Raw genomic sequence first — 21,615 nt, 5'->3', positions numbered from 1 at the left:
CCTGCGGTTCTCAACCTGTGGGTCGGGACCCCCTTGGGGGTCGAACGACCCTTTCTCAGGGGTCGCCTAACACCATCGGAAAACACATATATAATTACATATTGTTTTTGTGATTAATCACTATGCTTTAATTATGTTCAATTTGTAACAATGAAATTGGGGGTCACCACAACATGAGGAGCTGTATTAAAGGGTTGCGGCATTAGGAAGGTTGAGAACCACTGAAAGACCTTACCCTAGTTAACAGGGTCTGGGCAAGTCTCCCAGAGAAAAAGATGTTTAATCTAAGTATCAAAGGATAAAAAGGAGCTATGAGGTGAAAAATAAGGGGAAACTTTTCTTAGGTGGAAAGACAGCATGCTGAGGGCAGTGAGGAGAGAAACTGTTTGGAAATCTCAAAGAAGTGGAAGGCAAGCAATTGGGCTGTGGCAGAGAGAACGCAAGGCAGAGCGGCCTGTGACCTGGGCGTGAAGAAAACAGCAGATTGTGGATGGCAGTGTACCCCAGGTCAAAGGTCAGTAGTGAGAATGTATCCCGTGCCTGCTATGTGCCAGGTGACTGGGCACTGAAGGAACTTAAGGCATGTCTCTTAGCCCTCCAGAAACTCCAGTTCTTCAGTGGAGACTGACAGGTAGACCTGTAGTGGGATAAGAGTCAAACCAGATATATGTTCAAGGTGTTCAGAAAAAGAATTATTAACCTTTTCTGGCAGTTTGGGGAAAACTTCCCAGAAGAAGTAATGCCTAAGCAGGGATTTGAAAAATGAGTATGAGGTCCCAAGCTGACAATGGCTTATCAGGCAAGGGACCAGCATGTGAAAAATTACAGGGATGTGAAAAAACATCATGACTTTCCCATGAAAGAGCTCCTTGATAGCCCAGAGAAGAAAGCATCCTCTTGTTCCTCAGAATTTAGGGTCTCTGCACCATGATGGAGCTAGTCTACAGGATGATAAAGTGCTTGAAGGAAAAGGCCTCATCCTCATTTTTAAAAAATCACCAATGGAGCTTATCCCAGTGCTCTGCTTAGAGAGAGCACTCAGTATCAGTACATATGTATTTGTAAAATAGATAACCATTTACTGAATTAAAAGTAACCAAGTGATCTCTTACATATAGATGGAGTAAGAGAGGAAAATATGCTTTAACATACTTTGCAAGAGCTGGGAAGAAGATGACCTACGAAGGAAGGGCTGGCCAGTGAAATCCCTGACTGTAAAAGCTCACATGGTGGGGAAAGGCTTCAGACTGAGGAGCCTGGGCCCCTCCCTTGTGAAAGAAGGCAGAGAAATGAGTGAGAATGACACAACACTTAAAGGACTCACAATTAAAAATGTACAAGATTGAAAACATTTATTATTTTAAAAAAATGGTCTGTCTACTATTACTGAGATAATCAAGGATTTGGCAGAGTTGATATCATTCAGGCAGAGAAAAGAATTTCATAGTTCATCTCTTCCCCTCCTTCCTCTATCTGATTGAGTTTTAAGAAATCATTTAAATTAACTTCAAAATGTTCTTGTGGATATTACTAAACTCTGTCCATACCAATGAATTCCAATGATACCACTGTTTCCATGGTAACTAATGCACTTCAAAAGGAGAAAAAACAGAGAGTGAAACTAAAAACCAGGAAAAATGGAATAAAGTGGTATAAACAAAGCATAACATTTCTCCTTTGCACTTACAGAACACTCTCTAATTTCAAATGCTTTACCATTCCTTAGACTCCAAGGCTCATTGGTGCCAGAAGAATCCACATCCCACTTACAGCGGGGATTCCCTATAAAATGTGGTGCTCCGTGTTTGTCCAACTGCTTACAGGGCTCACTGCTGGAAAGTTCTTTCTCAATTACAAAGATTATTGAGCACCTATTATCTTCTGCTAGTTTAAGAGATGATTAGTCTACATTATTTTAAAATTTTTGCTGTTTAGAGGCCAAATAATTAAAACAAAGGGGTGAAAAAAGAACTGTACAATAAAGATACAGGACAAGGTCAAAAAAGCCAACTTAGAGGGATTATGCATTTCTAATGATTTTCATTTCCTCTCCACTTCAGCCCCATGTGTCCATGACCAACCACATGGACCTTCTCCTGATCCAGAACTGTTCCTACTCTGCAAACTCCAACTCCAACATTAACCTTCTGATCACAAACAACTTTTCCAGTCCCTAACGAATCCACCACTAGTCCTATGAGCCTCAGGCAGCCCAAGATCCTTCCCTTGGAATAAATACTTCCTCACGATACTTCCTTGCTGATATCCGCAAGTTTTCGGCAGCACTCACTCAGCAGCAGCCTAACCTGAACTTAGTGACCATCCATTTGCTTCCCCACCGTTATGTTCCATAAGGATTCTCTGTCCCACCTTCTGAAGAATCTGTCCTACAGCCTAGAGAAGAATCTGTACGAACAATTATGAGATTATTGACCTCTTTACTTAAAGGGTGGTAAGTATCAAATGCTGCAGGTTAAGTGAAAATAACATAGGGACTGAAAGCCGATTTAGCAATAATGGTCATTAGACTCGCAACTAGCAAAGTGCATGTAGGGCCGGCCCTAGAGCCATAGTTGCCTCAGGTGACAGCATGAGTTGCAATGGTCTCTTGCTATACATACATAATGACAATTTACCGGAGGTGAGGAATAGAAAAAAGCTCTTGCTTCTGCTCTTTTGAAAATGTTTCCCTTAAGTAATTCCTGATGTTTTTGAGTTATACATAAGCCTCCGCCCTTAACTTAAAAGAATGAGAAGTTAAGCATTCACGCATATGCTGGTAGCACAGCTGTTATTCTGACCTTGAAGTGGCACTAATAGACCACTGGTCCTGTTATTTAATTTCTGCCAGAAAGAAGGATTATGGATTGCTTAGTCTCATAATTTTTGGTAGACAGCCTGCTCCCTAACTGTTTGCTGATTTATATTTTAAAATACCATATCAGTAACCTTATCTAGCTATCTGGGTAGGCATTCCTTGTATCAGTCTATCTTGGAGGGCATAACAGGAAGTCACATTGCTTAAACTAAGTGCTTCACTGAGACAGTTTTCAGTCTGGGGTGGGCATTAGGTTATCATTGCTTTACAATGTTGCCAATCTACAATTCATGTTAAGGGTTTTATCATTCATTTATCCACATACAAAAGCTATCTCTAAAACACTCACAATTGTACCCCTGCTAGTGAGAACACCCTCGGGTCACCTGGGAGGTAAGCATGCAGGCACCATGCTTATGAGTCTCCTCAGTTTTCTTAAGAGCATGTTGGTCCAATCCAGAGCTCATGGCTTATTAACACACACAGCTGTGTGCTAATTGGCAAGCAAGAAGAGGTACTTGTCGAAGAGGATCATCTCAACTTCACTACTCTACCATTTTGTACTTTTCAGAAGCTCTCCTGAGAGGAAAACATTTATGAAAGCCTCCCTGAGAGTCTCTTCATTCTACTACATCACTGGGTCTTGTGCCATATCATAGTCTCCTTGAATAACTTAGCAAAAGTTATGAATTCTCTCCATACCAAACAGACACAAAGTGAGAATACAATTTGGGGAGGTAGGAGGGGAAGGGGAGAGAATCATGAGACTCCTGAAGTTAAAGCATGGGCTGAAGTCTAAAAAGCGCTGCTCTGTAAACTCTAAGGCCGCTCCCTGAATGAAGCACGGGCGCTAGAGCGCCGCATGGATGGCAGCATCACTGCTCTGTACTGAAATGCCCCCTCCAGCGGGCACTTGCGAAGTCCACCTGCTTTGGTGGAGGCACACAGGGGGAAGGCATGGGCTTGTGCCTATGTACACGAGGATTCTTTTTTCTGAGAATCTCGGGGAGACTTCCGCCTCTCTAATCTCAGCTCTGCTACTCTTGAGCATCAAGCTCTTTTTAACCTCGTGGAAAAACAGTTTTATAACAGTCTTATGTATCTTTCCCTGTGGCTGCTCAAAAATTAATGGTATATTTCTAGCACGTACTTAAGTCCCACTTCTGACTCCACTTGATTTTAATTGTCCTTTTCCTTATTTTCATTATAGTTTTAAGTTGTTCTAGTTTGCCATGTTGTCTAGGTATCCTTTGATACCTTTTGGAAGACTGTGAGCTATAAATGAGTTAAATTATAGGAGACAGACGGAAAAAAGACATCGTTTTCACCTGCATTCCTACTGGTTATCTATTCAAGTGTATCTACCTAAATAATTCCCTAAAATATTCTTATACTTTGTTGGGGGCTGGAGGGTGTCAGTGAGAGCTGCGTTTCAGAGAGGTAGTACTTCTTCAGAAAACTCATATTGGAAGGACATTTTTGAAGTCTCCTTGATTAACATAATGTGTATATATGTTTGCACCTATATGTGTGTTTTAAAGTAACCATAAAGCCCTGCTGGTGTGGCTGAGTGTCGACCTATGAACCAGGAGCTCATGGTTCTATTACCGGTCAGGGCATATGCCCGGGTTGTGGGCTTAATCCCAAGGGTCAGGAGTGCAGAAGGCAGCTGATCAATCATCTCTCTCTCCCTTTCCCTTCCTCTCTGAAATCAATATATATATAAAGTAACCATAAAGATGAAGTAGGGTTTTCATATAAACTGCACAGAACTAAATTAAGTAATTTGTATAAATTTCACATACATGAATGGGAAAGATTAGGAAATGTCTACTTTGCTCTTGCTTATTTTTGACTCCTCACTTCTAAAATTATAACTGACTGACTAGTGATTCAAGATCACAGCTACCATGAGAGCCTCCTTCCCATTCAGACAATATGCTGTAAGGAAGATGCACAGGCTGGCGTACTTTCAAGAAGCTAATAAGTCTACTTAGGGAGACCCCAAAATTAAGGATTGCAACACAATGTGCTAAGCATTATAACAGAGATATGCCAACGGTGTTATGGAGTTCTAAAGGAGGAATGAAGGAAAAAATAACTAATTCAACCTAGGGGAGAGAAGGAGCAAGGTGATAATGGATGGGGTGAGAGGCAGGAGATAAGGAGACACAATAAAGGAAAGTTTCCAGAAAGAGGTGATTTCAAGGCTCCATTCTAGAAGTTTGTATCATAGAAAACTCAACAGTGTGGAACACACTGTGGAGAATAATTTGGTGGAGGCAAAACTACGCGCTGAGCAAAAATTCAGATGCAAACTAGTGGTGGCCTGACCAAAGCAGCACTGAAAGCAGGTGAAGACGGAGGCTTTCCTGGGTCTGCACTATTACCCCACAGAGGGCAGATGGTTCTATTTCAGTGTTTGGAGAGAAAGTGCAGTGCAATTTTTTTAAGTGGAAACACCAAAGTCCTGGCTATGACTCCAGAGACTATGAATTTCTTAAATTTTGTGCTTTCTTCTAGAAGATAACCTGAAAAAGAATTAACCCGAGCATATTCTAGAGCACCAGGATAGCCATCATTTTATAACTAAGTACACAGCTATGACGTCTCAGAGCCCCAAACCAGCTCCACGTGGCAGTACTTCATCATAAGTAATGAAAACAGAGGTGGGATTAACAATAAATATCTGAGTGCACCAAGTGAAAGTCAAATGACACTAGACTACTGTCTGAAGGGATATTTTACAGAAGTCAGAATAGAGAAATGTGGCAGCAGAACCAAGTTATCATGAAGCACGTGGCAACATAGGCATGCCAAACTCAAAAGAACTGTGCAATGGCCACAAATTCATCTTGCAATTGATATTTTCATTTCAGTAAAAACTTCATCTTTCACATTAAATTAATATCAATTTGAATTTTATTGATTTTGTATGTTTTACTTGTATTTCATTTGTAGTTCTTATTAAATTTTAAAAAATATAAGAGCTATAAATTTAAGGAATTTATGTTTACACGTAGTTAAATAGTCTTATAATAAAAATAAGTCAATATGGGATGAAGCAGATTATTTTTCCTTTAGAAGGAGGGTCTATTCATTACTCAAGTTAGAGGAACACAGCCTTGGAATTCAAACATAATCAGAATTCAACTTTTTATTCCATAGCCAACTACAAGTGTGACTAGGACAAGAAACTGAGATTCAGTCTTTTTATCTACAAAACGACATAGTAATACTTAGGTCACAGGGTGAAATAATTAAATGAACTACTGATGTACATCAGATGCTTGACATGGTGCCTGGACAAAAGGTAAACATTCAATAAATGGTAGCTGTTGTTAATAATATCACCGTTATTATCTTTATTAGTGTTACCAATAAAATGTCTTACAAGTTGCTGAGAAAGTTATTTTCATATTTGCCATCAAGCAGCTCATCCTACTTTTCAAACTGTTCCATGGATCACTAAATCCTTCTATTTTGATTTGCTATGCCCAAGAAACCAAAAACTAGTCAAAGTTATCTTTCCATTCTTTTAAAGATGGATGGAAATTGCATCTCTGTAAAAATTGTACATAAGTCTACTCTACACATCTATTATATTTCCACCATTCCCCACCTTCTAGATTCTGTTACCAATCTACTTCAGCGTGTTTTCATATCCAGGCATTTGGAAGGGATCTAACTCCAATTCTACCCACTCTGGCTGTGTGACTAACCTTGGGCAAGTGACTCAGAACCACTCAGGTCTCAGTTTCCTTAGCTGTAACATTAATGCAAGGACTACACAGTCTCCAAGGTCTCAGCTGGCTCTCTAACTATATGATCTAACATCCCTTCTTAACTATGGCTTCCAAGACCATCCCTGTTCAATCCGTAAACTTACTGAAGTGAATGTGAAATGCAACCTCTCCCCAAGAATTCTGGCTCTTTAATCTAAGAGCCATTCTCTTTACATGTAAATGAAACCCCCTAGGCTATTTCCTCCAAATTCTCTCCTTAACTATATATTAGTATATAGGGAATTTTCTATTGCATTGGCCTAAAAAGCTATTTGTATTACTGCTACACAACATAGTTTCATGACGATATGACTTTTCTCATTTTTTTAACCAAACAAAACTAATGACACAATGACTTGCACAAACCGGGCACTTTATAGAGGATCGGATATTTAAACAATGTCCCTATATTTTCAAATCATCTGTCCTAGATCACTGCTGCATGAACTCTTAGTTATTGACTCCTTAAACTAGAAGTCAAGAGTTCTGGATTCTGGTTTTGTCGACTACGCTAATCTATATAATAAAAGCCTAAGCAACCATTATGGCAGAACGACCAGAACGACTGGTCACTATAATGCACACTGACCACCAAGGGGCAGATGCTCACACAGGAGCTGCCCCCTGGTGGTCAGTGTGCTCCCATAGGGGGAGTGCCACTCAGCCATGGCTAGCGAGCACAGAGGCTGTGGTAGAGCCTCTCCCATCTCCGCAGCAGCGCTAAGAAGCAGCGAGTCAAGCGGTAAGAAGCAGCGAGCAGGCAGGCAGTAAGGAGCGAGAGGTACCGGACTGCAAGAGGGATGTCCAACTGCCAGCTTAGGCCAAAACCCCACAGGGAGTGGGCCCAAGCTGGCAGGTGGACATCCCCTGAGGGATCCCAGACTGCAAGAGGGCACAAGCCGGGCCGAAGGACTCCCCCTCCTCCAGTGCACAAATTTTATGCACTGGGCCTCTAGTATACTATATAATCTTAAATAGCTCACTAAATCTCAATATATCTGAATTAATTCTTCTATATAACAAGCCTATTTTCATTGGTCCTCATTAAATTAAAGAGCTGATCCATTAAAAATATGTAAAAATGGTCCATCCAGTTTGAGCACTGACCAATGAACCAGAAGGTAACAGTTTGATTCCCAGTCAGGACACATGCCTGGGTTGTGGGCTCCAGTCCCAATAAGGGGTGTGCAGGAGACAGCCAATCAATGGTTCTCATCATTGATGTTTCTATTCCTTTCTCCCTCTCACTTTCTCTCTCTAAAATCAATAAAAACATTTTTAAAAATATGTAAAAGTTGCCCTAACCAGTTTGGCTCAGTGGATAGAGCGTTGGCCTGCAGACTGAAGGGTCTCAGGTTCGAATCCAGTCAAGGGCATGTACCTTGGTTGCGGGCACACCCTCTACTGGGGGTGTGCAGGAGGCAGCTGATTGATGTTTCTCTCTCATCGATGTTTCTAACTCTCAATCCCTCTCCCTTCCTCACTGTAAAAAATCAATGAAATGTATTTTAAAAAATATGTAAAAGTGATATAAAAATGTTTGGTGACTTTATTTTGATAGCTGTAAGATCATAGAGAGAGGAATTAAACTGACTTGGTTTTCTCTGTAGTAATTAACTCTAACACAGTGTCACAAATAAGCATCCATGCCATGTGAGTTTCTTTGCAAAGGAATCTAAATAGCACCAAACATCAATTAAAAACAAGTTTGGGACAAGGACAATGATCATCCTCCATGCCCCATCAAATGCTCACAAAACATGTAAACATTCCATTGGGACTACCAGCCACATTTTAAAAAGATTTTAGTGTAAGATTTTTTTTTTTTGCTCCAATATATGTTCTTAACTAATAACTAAATAAGTCTTTAGCACACTGTTCTGACAAAAAATTTCTAGACTTTTTCCTAAAGAACAAAAATATAACTGGCCCACACATAAATCACTACCTCTTTTAATGTACCAAATTTTAATACATCATATAAGTGACCATTTCAGACTGCCTCTACAATGACTTTTAGAATTTAGGATAAGGAAATAAAGCAAACAAAAAAACAAAACCTTCAGTAAAATTAAATTTAATAATCTGTGCATCACAACCCAGAGTTTTTAATTTTAAAGAAACTATGTCAATTTTTTCTTATAAATATATCCCTTAACTTAAAATGTCATCTCAAATATGATATTAAATTTTATCTTTATGGTTCTTGGCATTTTAATTTTCTCAGGGCTCATGGAACATGGACCAATATATATGAACCAATATGAACTATCTTACATGTTTTCCCTTCATGCCATCATTGGTGATGTCACTTGTTTTGTGATGGAGGGTTTGTGAGAAAACTTGTGCTCCCTCTACTAATCATAAGGAATGTCAGTAGCAACAAAGAGAATGTTTAGTTTGCAATAAATGGGATTATTTTCTGAGGAAAACCCAGCATCATAAAACACCTATCTCAAGATGAATTTTCTATCTGTTTTCTAGGGTATATGTCTAAGTCCAAACAATTAAGAAGTATTTTTTAAATGCTATTTCCCAAGTTATAATGTTAAGGCTTTTTATCAGCCGGGATTTACTATGAAAGCTTAATTTACTAAAAAAGGATCCTGGCAAATAAGTAAATATCCTAAAATATAATTACCTGGAGTGTTGCCTTACTTGCTAATTCCCTTGACTATTGCGAGTATAATTCATGGCTGCATATCTGGACTTGGGTCATAGTTCAAAGCAGTTAAACATTTAAAACTCATTATTCCAGATGTTAGGATGATCATAATTACACCAGTGTGGAACTATTCAACTATGCCATTCTAAGTCTCCAGGGCACAAATTGTATCCTATTCCCATGCTTGACTGTGAATTTCAGCATTGGAACCTAATAAATACGTACAACAAAAACTGCTTGTAATTATACCTGGACGAGTAATTTTATGTCTTACAATTCTTTAGCACATCAAGGTAAAGTCAACTAAGATTTATAAGAACAAATTAACTGCTACATAATAAATGTTCACAGTGCAGTGCTCTAACATTTAGTGCTTCAGATTCTCAATTTATTTAGATACTTGCAGCCAAAGAAAATAATCATTCAACTTCTGTTAGCTTAATATAAATAATACAAAATACACAATAGTTTATCAAGTAGACTGGCTTTAGTAATTTTTAGTCTTCCTTTGTCTTTCTCTTCTACAAGCCACAAACTCCTGAATTATAAACATTATTTGCTATAAGATCAAGAAATGCCCACTAAAAGTAAGATCAGATTCAGTAAGACATGATTAAAAAGGTAAATTCACTTCAACTATACCCACAGACTATTGCAACAGGAAATACACATCATTCTTTCATGAGTCACTGTATTGGCCTTTGCTCCATTTCAACAGAGTAGAGAACTGATTACAGTCACAGAGGAGGTATGGTTTATTAATATAAAGATGAACCATATTTTCCCCTCACTTTAGAAATGAATTTTGTTACAGGAAATCATGTCCATTGCTGCCAAAAGAATTATTAAATCACAGTAATTAGTGAAACCACAGCATTTCAAAATCACTAGTGAGAGAAAGCATGTGCACTTTGGAATGTCAAGAATTCAAATTCATCAAAGGAATCTGGAGGCATACCTGTTATTTAGGGACAACGATTAGCTCTTCAATAATTGGGTCAAGTAATGGCCTTCCAATCACCTCACCTTAATGATGTTAACAATGAATTCTCCAAGGCTATCCAGACTGCCTTTCAGTAAGGGGGAAAGTGAGGATTTCAGAGATTTTAAAAAGCTAGAGCCTGAACCAAACAGCTCTCTCACTCTCTCTCTCTCTCTCTCTCTCTCTCTCTCTCTCTCTCTCTCTCTCTCTCTCTCTCACACACACACACACACACACACACACACACACACATTCTCATCCTCTCCCCTTATAATGTTTCCAGTAAAATTAAGATAAAATCCTCACTTCTTTCCAGTGTTAAATCCATCTTTATGCTGGTAAGTAAACATCATTGGGGAGCCTAGTTGTACATATATGTCTCTACAACTCAGAAAGCTCTTTTGCGTAGATTTAAAATTTTGCATTTCAAATTCTTTTAGATGTACATATAGCTCAGCCTGCCCATGCTCACAGTGAGTCACCACTGAAGGCCATTTGTTCAATAGCTGAACACATTCCTTTTCATAAACATTCTATCTCTAATACAAACTCCAGGGAGAAAAACTGCTTCTTCCTGCTTACTTAACTCCTAGCTTTACTTAACCAGGCATATTTCAAAAAAAAAGAGAGACTGAGACTTTATATGGAAAAGCTTTGCTCCATTTCCAAATACTGTCAGGCTTAAGATGTGAAGACATTCTTCAGAGCTATACTTCAGGTTCTGGTCAAATATCTAATATCTATGACCAAGCACAAACATTTGTATATTATAAATTGTAGGACTTGTATTTTTGCAACATGTAAATGTTTAATGGATTTAGTAGTGGTTTTTAATAATAGTCTGATTGCCCATTGGCTATTATACCATTCACTGAGTTTTAAGACATTAAAGAATTTTAGCTGTCGGTCATATCATAGAGGAAGTGCCCAGAAATTCTTAAAACACAAAACTGAATGAACTACCTCCCTTCCAGAGACTAATCAAGGAATTCAAGCATCAGATAAACTGGTTTAAACGAAGAGATTCTGAAAGCTGACTATAGAAGAATTATTTGGGAAAGCTTTTTAAATCCTGGCTCTTCCCATGTCATAGTTCAGAATTTTTAATTCTCAGATTATTTCTTTGAATAGTCAACTGATACACCATAATTTCTACCTATAATATATGTTTGACAGAATTATAAGAGCCCTAAAAAGTTTGTTTCTTCTTAAATTTAGATGGAAACATTGTTGTTCATTAAGCAATGGTACTATACATAATTTTACAATTTGATTCCCAATCTAACAAGGATTACAGTTTCAGACTGAGTACCAGAAGTGCCCTAAAAGATAAAACCCTGGAATACAGTTTCTAGTCTTTAACACTTGGTTACAACTTATGGGATAAAAAGAAAAATTTATTTTGTAAAGAATTTTTATTATGTGATGAATAAAACAATAATTCTCTTCTATAACATCATGCTATTCTTGCCAAATATCCATTATTGATAACCCTACCCAACATTTTCTATGGAAATACAGTGCACCTGGAAGAAGTCCAAAATTGACTTCTGAACTGTAAAGTTCTATTCTGCAAACTGAAAGCATAAATGAAGATTTAGTTTGCCCTTCTAGTATAAGGATACTTTCCAGAAGTTTCATTCCTGCATCTATCTTTACTTAATAAAGTGAAGGGGAACTTGTTTTCATAACTCTATCCTATCAAATAATGTCCTTACCCACTACTGCCCATGACACTAAATATACTTATATCACTACTCAGGTACAATATAAATATTGTGTTCATAAATTTGATGACAGTACAATTCTGCCTTGTGATAGTATGGGTTTTCATCAATTTGACTGTACTACTGGTATCTTTAGTAGCTTGCAAACTTAGAGGGCAGAAATATTTGCTTTGTGTTCATCTCTTGCAAACCATTAATTCACAATTATAATGATGAACATGAAGAAGAGAAGATGTTCTGGGTATTTTCCAAATAATAACTGCACTGCACGTCTTATCCTTCCCAAGCTCGGCTTCCTTCTCAGGCTCTGTCCTGCAGTGCCTGGGAGCTGACTCTGTGGACTCTATCACCTGAGTTTCCTTACCCTCTGGCTTCCAAAAGGGATCCACCACTAGGAGGTATCAGCAGAATATGAGACTACTAGTGACCTGGTGCACGGATTCATGCAAATTGAAAGAAAATTAATTAGAAGAAATATTTTAATATTGCCACTTGCCCTTTCTCTATAATAGAAGTGTCAACCAAATTCATGAAACACACACATGCGAATGGCGCCAGAGAGAGCTTTTTATGTATTGCGCATGCGCGAGTCAACTTAGCCTTAAACATAAAGAATAAACTTGCTTAATTAGACCTGCTTTCTGATTTAGCTAAACTTTTTCCAGCCCAGTGAAGCACCCCAACTTCTCTTTCAGGTAACTGTCAGCAATACAGCAGTAAATATCAACATGAAGCAGATTATTATTGTAGATCACACAGGGAGAACAAAGGGTAAAATATTTAACTGCAGCAGTGTTTGACTATATTCTGCACAGTGAGAAAACCTGAAGGCATTTTCAAGGTCCACCATTTCTTACTTCTTTTCAGTCGGGTCAAGTTTCTAAGCTTTCTAAATCTCTGTTTTCCGGCTAATGAAAAGAAAATAGGATTTCATTGAGTCTCCTATTTACTTACTCCAGGAATTCTGTGAGGATCAAATGAGATGAGGCATGGAAAAATGCTTCACAAACATTTGGTTAAAGTGTAAAATGTTTCCACCTGGCTATACAGCAAGTCATGTTCCTGGGCTGAAGAAACTCCAAGAAGGCTAGTCGCTAGGAAGAGTAAGCCGGGTGTTGCTACCTGGTGCCCACAGCCACCGTTTCCAGGCTGGGCTGGGCTGTGGGCTGCATTTTGCACAATGGGGTCTCGGCAGTGTTGGCTATGATTTGGTGGGGTGTCACTCTGGGGTGGTGACAGGGCCTATGTCCCCCTTGGGGGAAGCTGAGTGTTGCTTTGTGGGCACTAGGTCCACAGTGCCATTTATTGCTAAACTAGAGGCCCAGTGCATGGGTTCGTGCACACTGAAAGGAAATTAATTAGAAGGTGACCCGTGGGGCGGGACTGGGCAAGATGAGCTGGACACACCCTGGAAACAACCTCCCGCATTCCCTCCCTGGCTGGCCGCACCTGGGGTGGCGTTGGGGCTTGAAGGGTATCTGTGGACTGAGTGGGGTCCCTCTGGCAGGTGGGATCCCTCTGCCTGGCCTGCGGGGATCGGGCCGAAACTGGCAGTCCAACATCCCCTGAGGGGTCCCAGAGTGCGAGAGGGCACTCTGCAATGTTGCTGTCGTTCAGCAGCTCCTGCATTGAGCATCTGCCCCCTGGAGGTGAGTGCACATCATAGCCACTGATTGGACCGTCGAATGGTCACTTAGGTATATATATATATATATATGGCCTGTCCCTAGGGAGAGGAAGCTGAGTGTTGCTACGTGACATCATTACCCAGTGCCCACAGCCACCATTTCTGGGCTGGGCTGGGCTGGGGTCCGCATTTTGTGCCATGGGGTCTCGGCAGCATTGGCTGCGATTTAGTGGGGTGTCACTCCAGAGGGGTGGCGGGGCCTCTGTCCCACTTGGGGGAAGCCAAGGGTTGCTTTGTGGGCGCGAAGTCTGTGGTGCTGTTTCTCTGTAAATGGCCAGTGTGCATCACGGCAGTTCCTGTGCTGAGCATCTGCCCCTTGGTGGTCAGTGTGTGTCACACTGACCAGTTTGATGGACACTTAGTACATTAGCCTTTTATATATATAGACTAGAGGTCCGGTGCACAAAAATTTGTGCACTCAGAGGGGGTGGGGGGTCCCCTCAACTGGCCTGTGCCCTCTTGCAGTCTGGGACCCCTCGGGAGATAACGACCTACTGGCTTAGGCCTGCTCCTGGGTGGCAGAGGGCAGGCACAATCCCTAGGTGCAGCCCCTGGTCGGGCTCAAAGCAGGGCCGATTGGAGAGTTGGGGTGCCGCCCCGTCACGCACAGAGCAGGGCCCATCAGGGGGGTTGGGGCTCCGTACCCTGTCACGCACAGAGCAGGGGCCATCAGGGGGTTGGGAAGCTCCCCCTATCACGAACAGAGCAGGGCAGATAAGGAGGTTGTGGCCCCGCCCCCTGTCACACACAGAGGCGCAGGGCGATCAGGGGGTTTGGGCGATGCCTACTGTCACGCTGATTCCAGAGCCGGGAGGCATATTACCCTTTTACTATATAGAATAGAGGCCTGGTGCATGGGTGGGGGCCGGCTGGTTTGCCCTGAAGGGTGTCCTGGATCAGGGTGGGGCTCCCCACTGGGGCGCCTGACCAGTCTGGGTGAGGGGCTGAGGGCTGTTTTCAGGCTGGGACTGAAGCTCCCAACCACTCCGTTTTTTTCTTTTTTTTTTCTTTTTTTACTGAGGCCGCGGCTGCTGAAAGCAGGTATCTGGTTCGTTTGGGTTCTATAATTGAAACACTGTTTCAACTCCAGCTCTGAGATCCGGGCTGGCTGAAAGCAGGTTACTGAGGTTTTGTTTAGCTTCTATATTTGTAACAATGTTTCAAACTGCAAGCTCAGAGGCCGGCAGCAGCACAGGGGGAACATTGGAGTCCTCCGTCACTGAAGCAAGCAAGCCTCATGTTTGCTTCCAGCTGCCTGGCTGCCGGCCGCCATCTTGGCTGGTAGTTAATTTGCATATCGCCCTGATTAGCCAATGGGAAGGGTAGCGGATGTATGACTAATTACCATGTTTCTCTTTTATTAGATAGGATAGGAGGAGGAAAAGGTTGGAGTATTATCACCTGCCTTACACACTGCTTCTCCATGCCTTGCAGGAGTTTTGGCCTTAGCCATGTGCCTCTGTGGCCACAGATCCCAACAGGTAGCCTCTTCCATGGCTCCAGCAGCTGCCAGGCTTCACTGACACAATTCACTCCCTCGCCCCTCAGGCAGAGGGACAGTAACAACTTCCTAATATCATTAGTCTCTGGGTATTTCACCATCTCTTGTTGATTTCCTTAATGCTTCCCACACCTCTGTAACAAGTCCCTTCATTAAACTCTGTTCTGTTTATTCCTTTCAAGGTGGGTCATAGGTACCTGCCAGGACACTGATGAATATAGCACTTAATATAAATAGCTTACTAAAATTCTCCAGTCTCTTGAAAAAGAAAATATGTTTCATGTGTCCCATGGAAAGCATAAACTCTTCACTTAATTCCAATAGTTAAAAACAAATTAAGATAGTGTTCAGATAGTTACATACAGAGGAACTTAGTTGAAGCAAAGAGAGAAAAAATATTTTAAGTAACAGCTATTAAAATTCAAATATTAGCACAGTGTATATATTTTCAAAAATGTCAAGGAACTTATAATGTTCCTCAGATAAATATTAGTTCTCTTTTACTTTGGAAGAGTACTTAGGTATTTAAAAAAAACAACAGAAGTCAACCCTGGCATCTACCCAATTCAGTATATGGCAACAACTAATTTACAAGGTAAACAAACAAACAAGCAAAAACCCAGCAAACTATCACCAAAAAAGTTAAAAGTAGTAAGAAAAAATAATAAAAACAAAACCAGCACTGATAGCTCTCTTTTCCCCTTGACAAGTTCAACAAGACAAGAGCAAATGCAAAGACTACATATTGGTTATTTCCCATTCTTATCCTGCCTCCTTTCCCTCCAGCAGTTACTACAACGACTAGGTATTTGTAGCATGTAGTGATTCAGTAGTCCATGCAAGCTCAAATTTAAATCATTAGACTCTAATACTGCTGTCAACACACTTATTACTGTTGTTACTACACAACACTTTTAACACAAATAAGATGATAATTTTTTCCCTTTGAAGTTTCTTCTAATAATGAGCCTGTCATCCATCCTATGGGACACATACAAAAAGTTGCTAATTAGCATTCAAAAAGAGGCTCTTTTTTGCTTATACAGGTCTGTCTCCATGAATTTTCCAAAAAGGATGTCTCTTTCCAACTATAAAACATTTATTTTCATTTTCACCATGGCTTGGATAAATGGAGAGTCGATAGAATTCATAGCATTTCATCACACCACCCCCCCCACACACACACACAAAAAAAACTCTTTTAAAGTGTTCAAGTGGTTTCTTAAAAATAGCATTCAGCACTAGCCGGCTTAGCTCAGTGGATACAGCATCAGCCTGTGGACTGAAGGGTCCTAGGTTCGATTCCGGCCAAGGGTACATGCCTGGGCTGCAGGCTTGATCCCCAGTAGGGGATGTTCAGGAAGCAGCCGATCAATGATTCTCCCTCATCATTGATGTTTCTATCTCTCTCCTTCTCCCTTCCTCTCTGAAATCAATAAAGAAATATATTTATAAAAAAAATAGCATTCATTTACATGTAGTTAAATCATTCTCTCATTTGATCCTCACAAGTCAGTGGGATAGCCAGGTGTTCCACAGGTAAGGATAAAAAGTCAGAGAGATAGGTAATATCTGGCTACACATCCTTTCAAGTAAATAAGAGAATTTCTTACTATTATAATGGAATAATGCTAGTGATTCTCACTAGTAATTTAATAAGAGCCTGCCTGACACCACATATCAGGTGCCCACATGCATAAATATCTCAGAAACCAAAACAAAGTTAATACTAAAAGGTATCAACTGACCACAAAGATACTGTACATAGTAGAGGAAAGAGAACAGCATAAATAAATCTAAACTGAAATGTATTTTTCTCTCAAAGGGAGAGTGACATAAAATATATGTTTTTAATAAATGCTTTATTTAACCTATACATTTAAAAAAAAACCTCCTGGGTAAAAGCAGTCGGAGTTGGAGAGATCCCAGGAATGAGTTAGAAGGATGGTAAGAAATATTATGGGGGGAACACAATATTATTATGTTCGATGCTTACACAAACAAGTTGAAAAATCAGAAGACAGAAGACTGATTTATACTGGGAATTTGGCCCAAACAGTATTTGGTGTGAAATGTTTCTCTTATTCTACAAGTGCGATCAGCCTTACATTTCTACCATACGCTTTTGCGCAAAATAATGTTGTATTTGGAAGTCTGCCCTTGCAAATCTTATTTTATGGCATCATAGGAAGATTTACAGTGATCACTCCAGTCCTGCTTCACTTAGTTACAAAAGGCTATGTCATTCAGTTGTACCATGAGGCCACGACAGACACTTACAAAGCCATTACTTACAATGTTTTGCTTTCAGAAACCAGTACTGTGTTTCACCAGAATGATGTGAAGATTCCAAACAGCGCACATCTGTTTACCACATTTTATGCTAAAACAAAATCACTGTTAGTTAATCCAGGTCTCTTTCCAAACCCCAAAGACTATGACCATCTAATGGGTTATGACAAACCATTCACTTTTGATATGGAAGAAACCAGTGAAAAGAAACAGCTTGAAGATGAGAAATGAGTCTGTTGTTTTTATGTTTGTGCTTAAATGTGATTTATTTTCCTGTGTATAATAATCAAATTGCATTTGCTTTTGTAAAAATAAAATAAAATTACGCGGGATGAACAGATGAACTGTGATAACTAGTCAATTAGCTTTGTCATTTATTCAACCAGTATCAACTCCATAACCCATACCCCAAAGTACTCTAAGAAATACTATAATAAATAGGAAAAAAATTTTGCATTCAAGCAGCTTACAGCCTAGTTGGGAAGATAACACACACAGATAAAACACTCATTGATCAAACATTTCCTGAGTGGTTACAGGAAGACACTGAGTTTGACACTGTGAGAAATACAAAAAATGATTGAAACAGAGATTTGGCACTCTAGGGAGTAAAGTCTGGTACAGAAGATAACAGTTATGCAGGTTTTGAGTGGAGAACATGAGATGGTCCAAATAAAATCCTATGTGAATTTCAAGGAGGAAGAAATGATTCCTAATTGGGGGAGGGGGGGGGGAACACGGCAAGGAGTAGACATTTGAAATAAAAGGTATGCAGGATTTGGGTGCCCATTGACTGGGGAAGAAAGACATTCTAAGTGAGAGTGAAATGTCTGTAAAGACAAAGACTTTACAGGAACTAAGACTTTAGAGGAACTAAGATGGCAAAGTAAAAGGAAGAGAGAGGGGGCAGTAAGTACATAAGATTTTGGAGGAGGAATCCCAGGTTATGTGAAAGTGTAGTGGGAAGGACAGGGAAGTCAAACCAAGGGGGACTCAAATGTGAGTCTAAAAAACTTATGTGGTTTATGATATATGGGACATAAAAAAAGGTAGAACATAAGAGTACCAAGAAGAATTCTGAAGTCAATGATAAGAGGCAAGGAAAATTAGGTTCATAATTAGAGAGTAGATAATTCACTTTGGCCTAGAAAGGCAACATGATTCTGATAGGCTGTTCCAGATTATATAAACTAATAAAAGCCATAATTCAAATCAGGTCAGAAATTATTTGGTTGGTACCCTTCCCTCTAGGTCATGGGAATTGGCTCAATTTTGGTATGTTCCTAGATGTGTTAGCTGTGAAATGACATTGGTCTGAATAAAACCTAACCTCACGAACTAAGCCTTTAACAAACATATACACACAATCACATCCACCTCCCCCCTGCCCCCCCACTAATTCCCGCTCACATACATTTTGGTAAGATACTTTTATTTTTTACTATTTTTTTCTAATTATAAAATTAACACATAGATCACTTTAGAAAATCTAGTCTTTCTGTTGACATTAATTTTAATATTGGCATAAAAACTTAGTATGAGTGTACTAACAGCTGCAATTCTATACTGAGAACCAGTGTGCCTGGAAACTAGCCAGATGGCCAAGACCAGTATGATCAGCCCAAAGATAATATTAGTCTTTCCAAGAATCATTTGGGGCTCTACTCCTAAATGTCAAAGGAGATTGCTTCCAGACCACCTCAAGACCTTCCCTAGAATGTATGAGTTAAAGAGGCTCAAAGGAATCTCTTAAGAGTCAAAACCCCCCCAAAACCTGAATATAGTAAACACCGCTACAGACCGTTGGTTGGAAACTCAGCATATAGAGGTGCACAGGTTTAGCAATATTCATAGACAAATTTATTTTGATCAGAAAGTTTTAGGATATAAAAAAGAAATCCTCAAAGGAGAGACAATCTTAACCCCAATCTACACATTGTTGGCTTTAGAGTATAAGTACAAATTAAAACAGGGTGATACAATCATTCATCCTGTTCAAACAGAAGAGTTTTTATCTGAATGAACAAAGGTAAATTGCTCAGGGACTTCAGTTTACCTGTGTGAAGCAAATTAAACTTTTGCAAGGTACCAAGTCACAATGCAGGAAATAAATGATAATTTAGTCCAATTTTATCAATGTATTATTCACTTGAATAATGTAAGCATTTGGGACACCTGCAGTAAGCACTTCAACATGTCAGAAACACATTTTATTCAATAAACGTTTAGTGAATATTCTTAAGATTGAGAAAGATGTCTCAAAACTTCTTTAAAAAAGAAAAAGCAGGCTATTTAGATGCTGAGAATAAAGAGGAAGGATTATTTTCCTGTTACTTCACTTTACTTCCATCTTATACTTTATAGCTTGCCTCACTAAAGGAAAAGTCTCAGGCTCCATTAGATTACAAATATATTTAAACATAAAAAATATTCATATTAATATGCTATTTGATATTTTCAAACAATGTGTATATTTTATCAAAAACACAGATTCTAAACCTTCTGATGATTAAATGTTAGTGATATCTTTTGGTTATTTATTACCAATAAGTAACTAACTTGCAAAGACACTTAAATATCCCTTATTTTCCCCAAAGTCCTTATATATAAGTGAGATTAACAAATATTTCTTCAGCGGAATCTAGGATTCACTTAGAAACAGATCCTATATAATAAAAGCCTAATATGCAAACTGTCCCCTCGACTGGGAGGTCCACCAGGAGTTTGACCACTTGCTATGACGTGCACTGACCACCAGAGACATGACGGGCCTCGGTGACACGGTGCTGGCAGCGGGCAGCAGTGGAGGTGCTGCTGGCTCCAATGGGCTTCCGGGTGAGCTGGGCCACAACCATGGGGACCGCAGGGGCCAGTCTGGCTCCCCGTGGGTCCACGCAGGAGCCGGTCTGCGAGGCTGGCTGAGAGAGAGAGAGCGCTGCCTGCCCGCCCAGCTTCCATGCGGCACCGCTGGGCAGCCCAAAGGCCCACACTGTGCCCTGGCCCACCACATCCGGCCATGCTCACTGCATCTCCGCGTGGGGATTCAGGTGCTGTGACTCAGGCAGAGGGCATGCGGGGACCCGAGGGCCCAGGTGCTGCCCAGGACCCAGAGGTCAGCTGGGACCTGCCCTTCCACGCCAGATGCTGGACCACACCCATACAGAATTTTGTGCACTGGGCTTCTAGTTTAACATAAAACTTAACAACAAATACTGAAACTCCATCATACATAACCCCTACTATCATGAAGTATTGTGTATTTGAAGTAAGCGAATATGTTTTTTGCTCTCTTGATTTTAGTAAATAATTAGCAGAATATAAAATTTTCCCATAATTATATTCACCCCAAATCCAAATTTTCCTAAAATTTACTCTTATTCAGGAGTAGGTATTCAATAAATATTTACTTAGTGCCCACCATGTATTGGGCACTATGCTGTAAGTGCTAGAGAGCTGTGAACCCCAAACAGCCATGTTCTACCTAAATAACACTTAAGTGCTCCTGCTTTTCCAGAGCACAGATTTACATCACCACCTCTTCAAGTGTCTCATGTTTTTGAAAATGTAACTGTTCTAGTATAGTTTGAAAAATTCTATTTATGAATTTTATCTGTAAAGGAAAATTTATAAATGATTATGTTTTTTAAGATATAAAAATGTTTGTCATTAAGTTTGTTTTTCAATAAGGCAACAGCAAAGCATCAAAGATAGCACAAACCACTTTAAACTTTGAGATTTACCTGAAATGGGAATATTCTGCGAGACTGATAACTGCACATCTCCAGTTCCTGGTGGCATGTCAACAACTAAATAGTCCAGGTGACCCCAATCTACCTAAAAATCAATTAGACACAAATAACATCATTGTATAACAACTGCAGTAAAAATAAATGTATTAGTAACAAATCTAAATAATAGCTTCCACTTGAGCCATTACTAAAAACCAGGGACCATGCTGAGGATTGATATATGAACAAGGAAGGAAAAAGGGGAGGGAGGGAGGGAGGGAGGGAGGGCTGTCTATAAAGAACAAGAGGGAGGGAGGGAGGGAGGTGAGGACAGTCCCTGCCTCTAGCAGACCTCTGAATGATAAGGTTAAATTTCCTCTTTCACCACACACATACACTAATGGTGAACCATTTGACAACGGGCCAATCA

At 39.9% G+C, this 21,615-nt stretch overlaps 1 protein-coding gene across 1 annotated transcript in view; it reads right to left on the bottom strand.

Annotated features, from left to right (window-relative positions):
- LOC102765688 (iron-sulfur protein NUBPL-like) overlaps nucleotides 1-21,287 on the bottom strand; it is a 55,644-nt gene extending 34,357 nt beyond the window's left edge. The window contains exon 1 of the mRNA XM_015563842.1: nucleotides 21,198-21,287. Coding sequence (XP_015419328.1) covers nucleotides 21,198-21,255 — 58 coding nt within the window. The 5' untranslated portion in view covers nucleotides 21,256-21,287. The remainder of the gene's footprint in view (nucleotides 1-21,197) is intronic.
- Between the last annotated feature and the right edge of the window lie 328 nt (nucleotides 21,288-21,615).

Source organism: Myotis davidii, unplaced genomic scaffold (assembly GCF_000327345.1).
Source record: "Myotis davidii unplaced genomic scaffold, ASM32734v1 scaffold116, whole genome shotgun sequence".
In the NCBI taxonomy this organism is placed as follows: domain Eukaryota; kingdom Metazoa; phylum Chordata; class Mammalia; order Chiroptera; family Vespertilionidae; genus Myotis; species Myotis davidii.
Note: the sequence above shows the minus strand (reverse complement) of the source record. Positions and strands in the feature narration are given on the sequence as shown.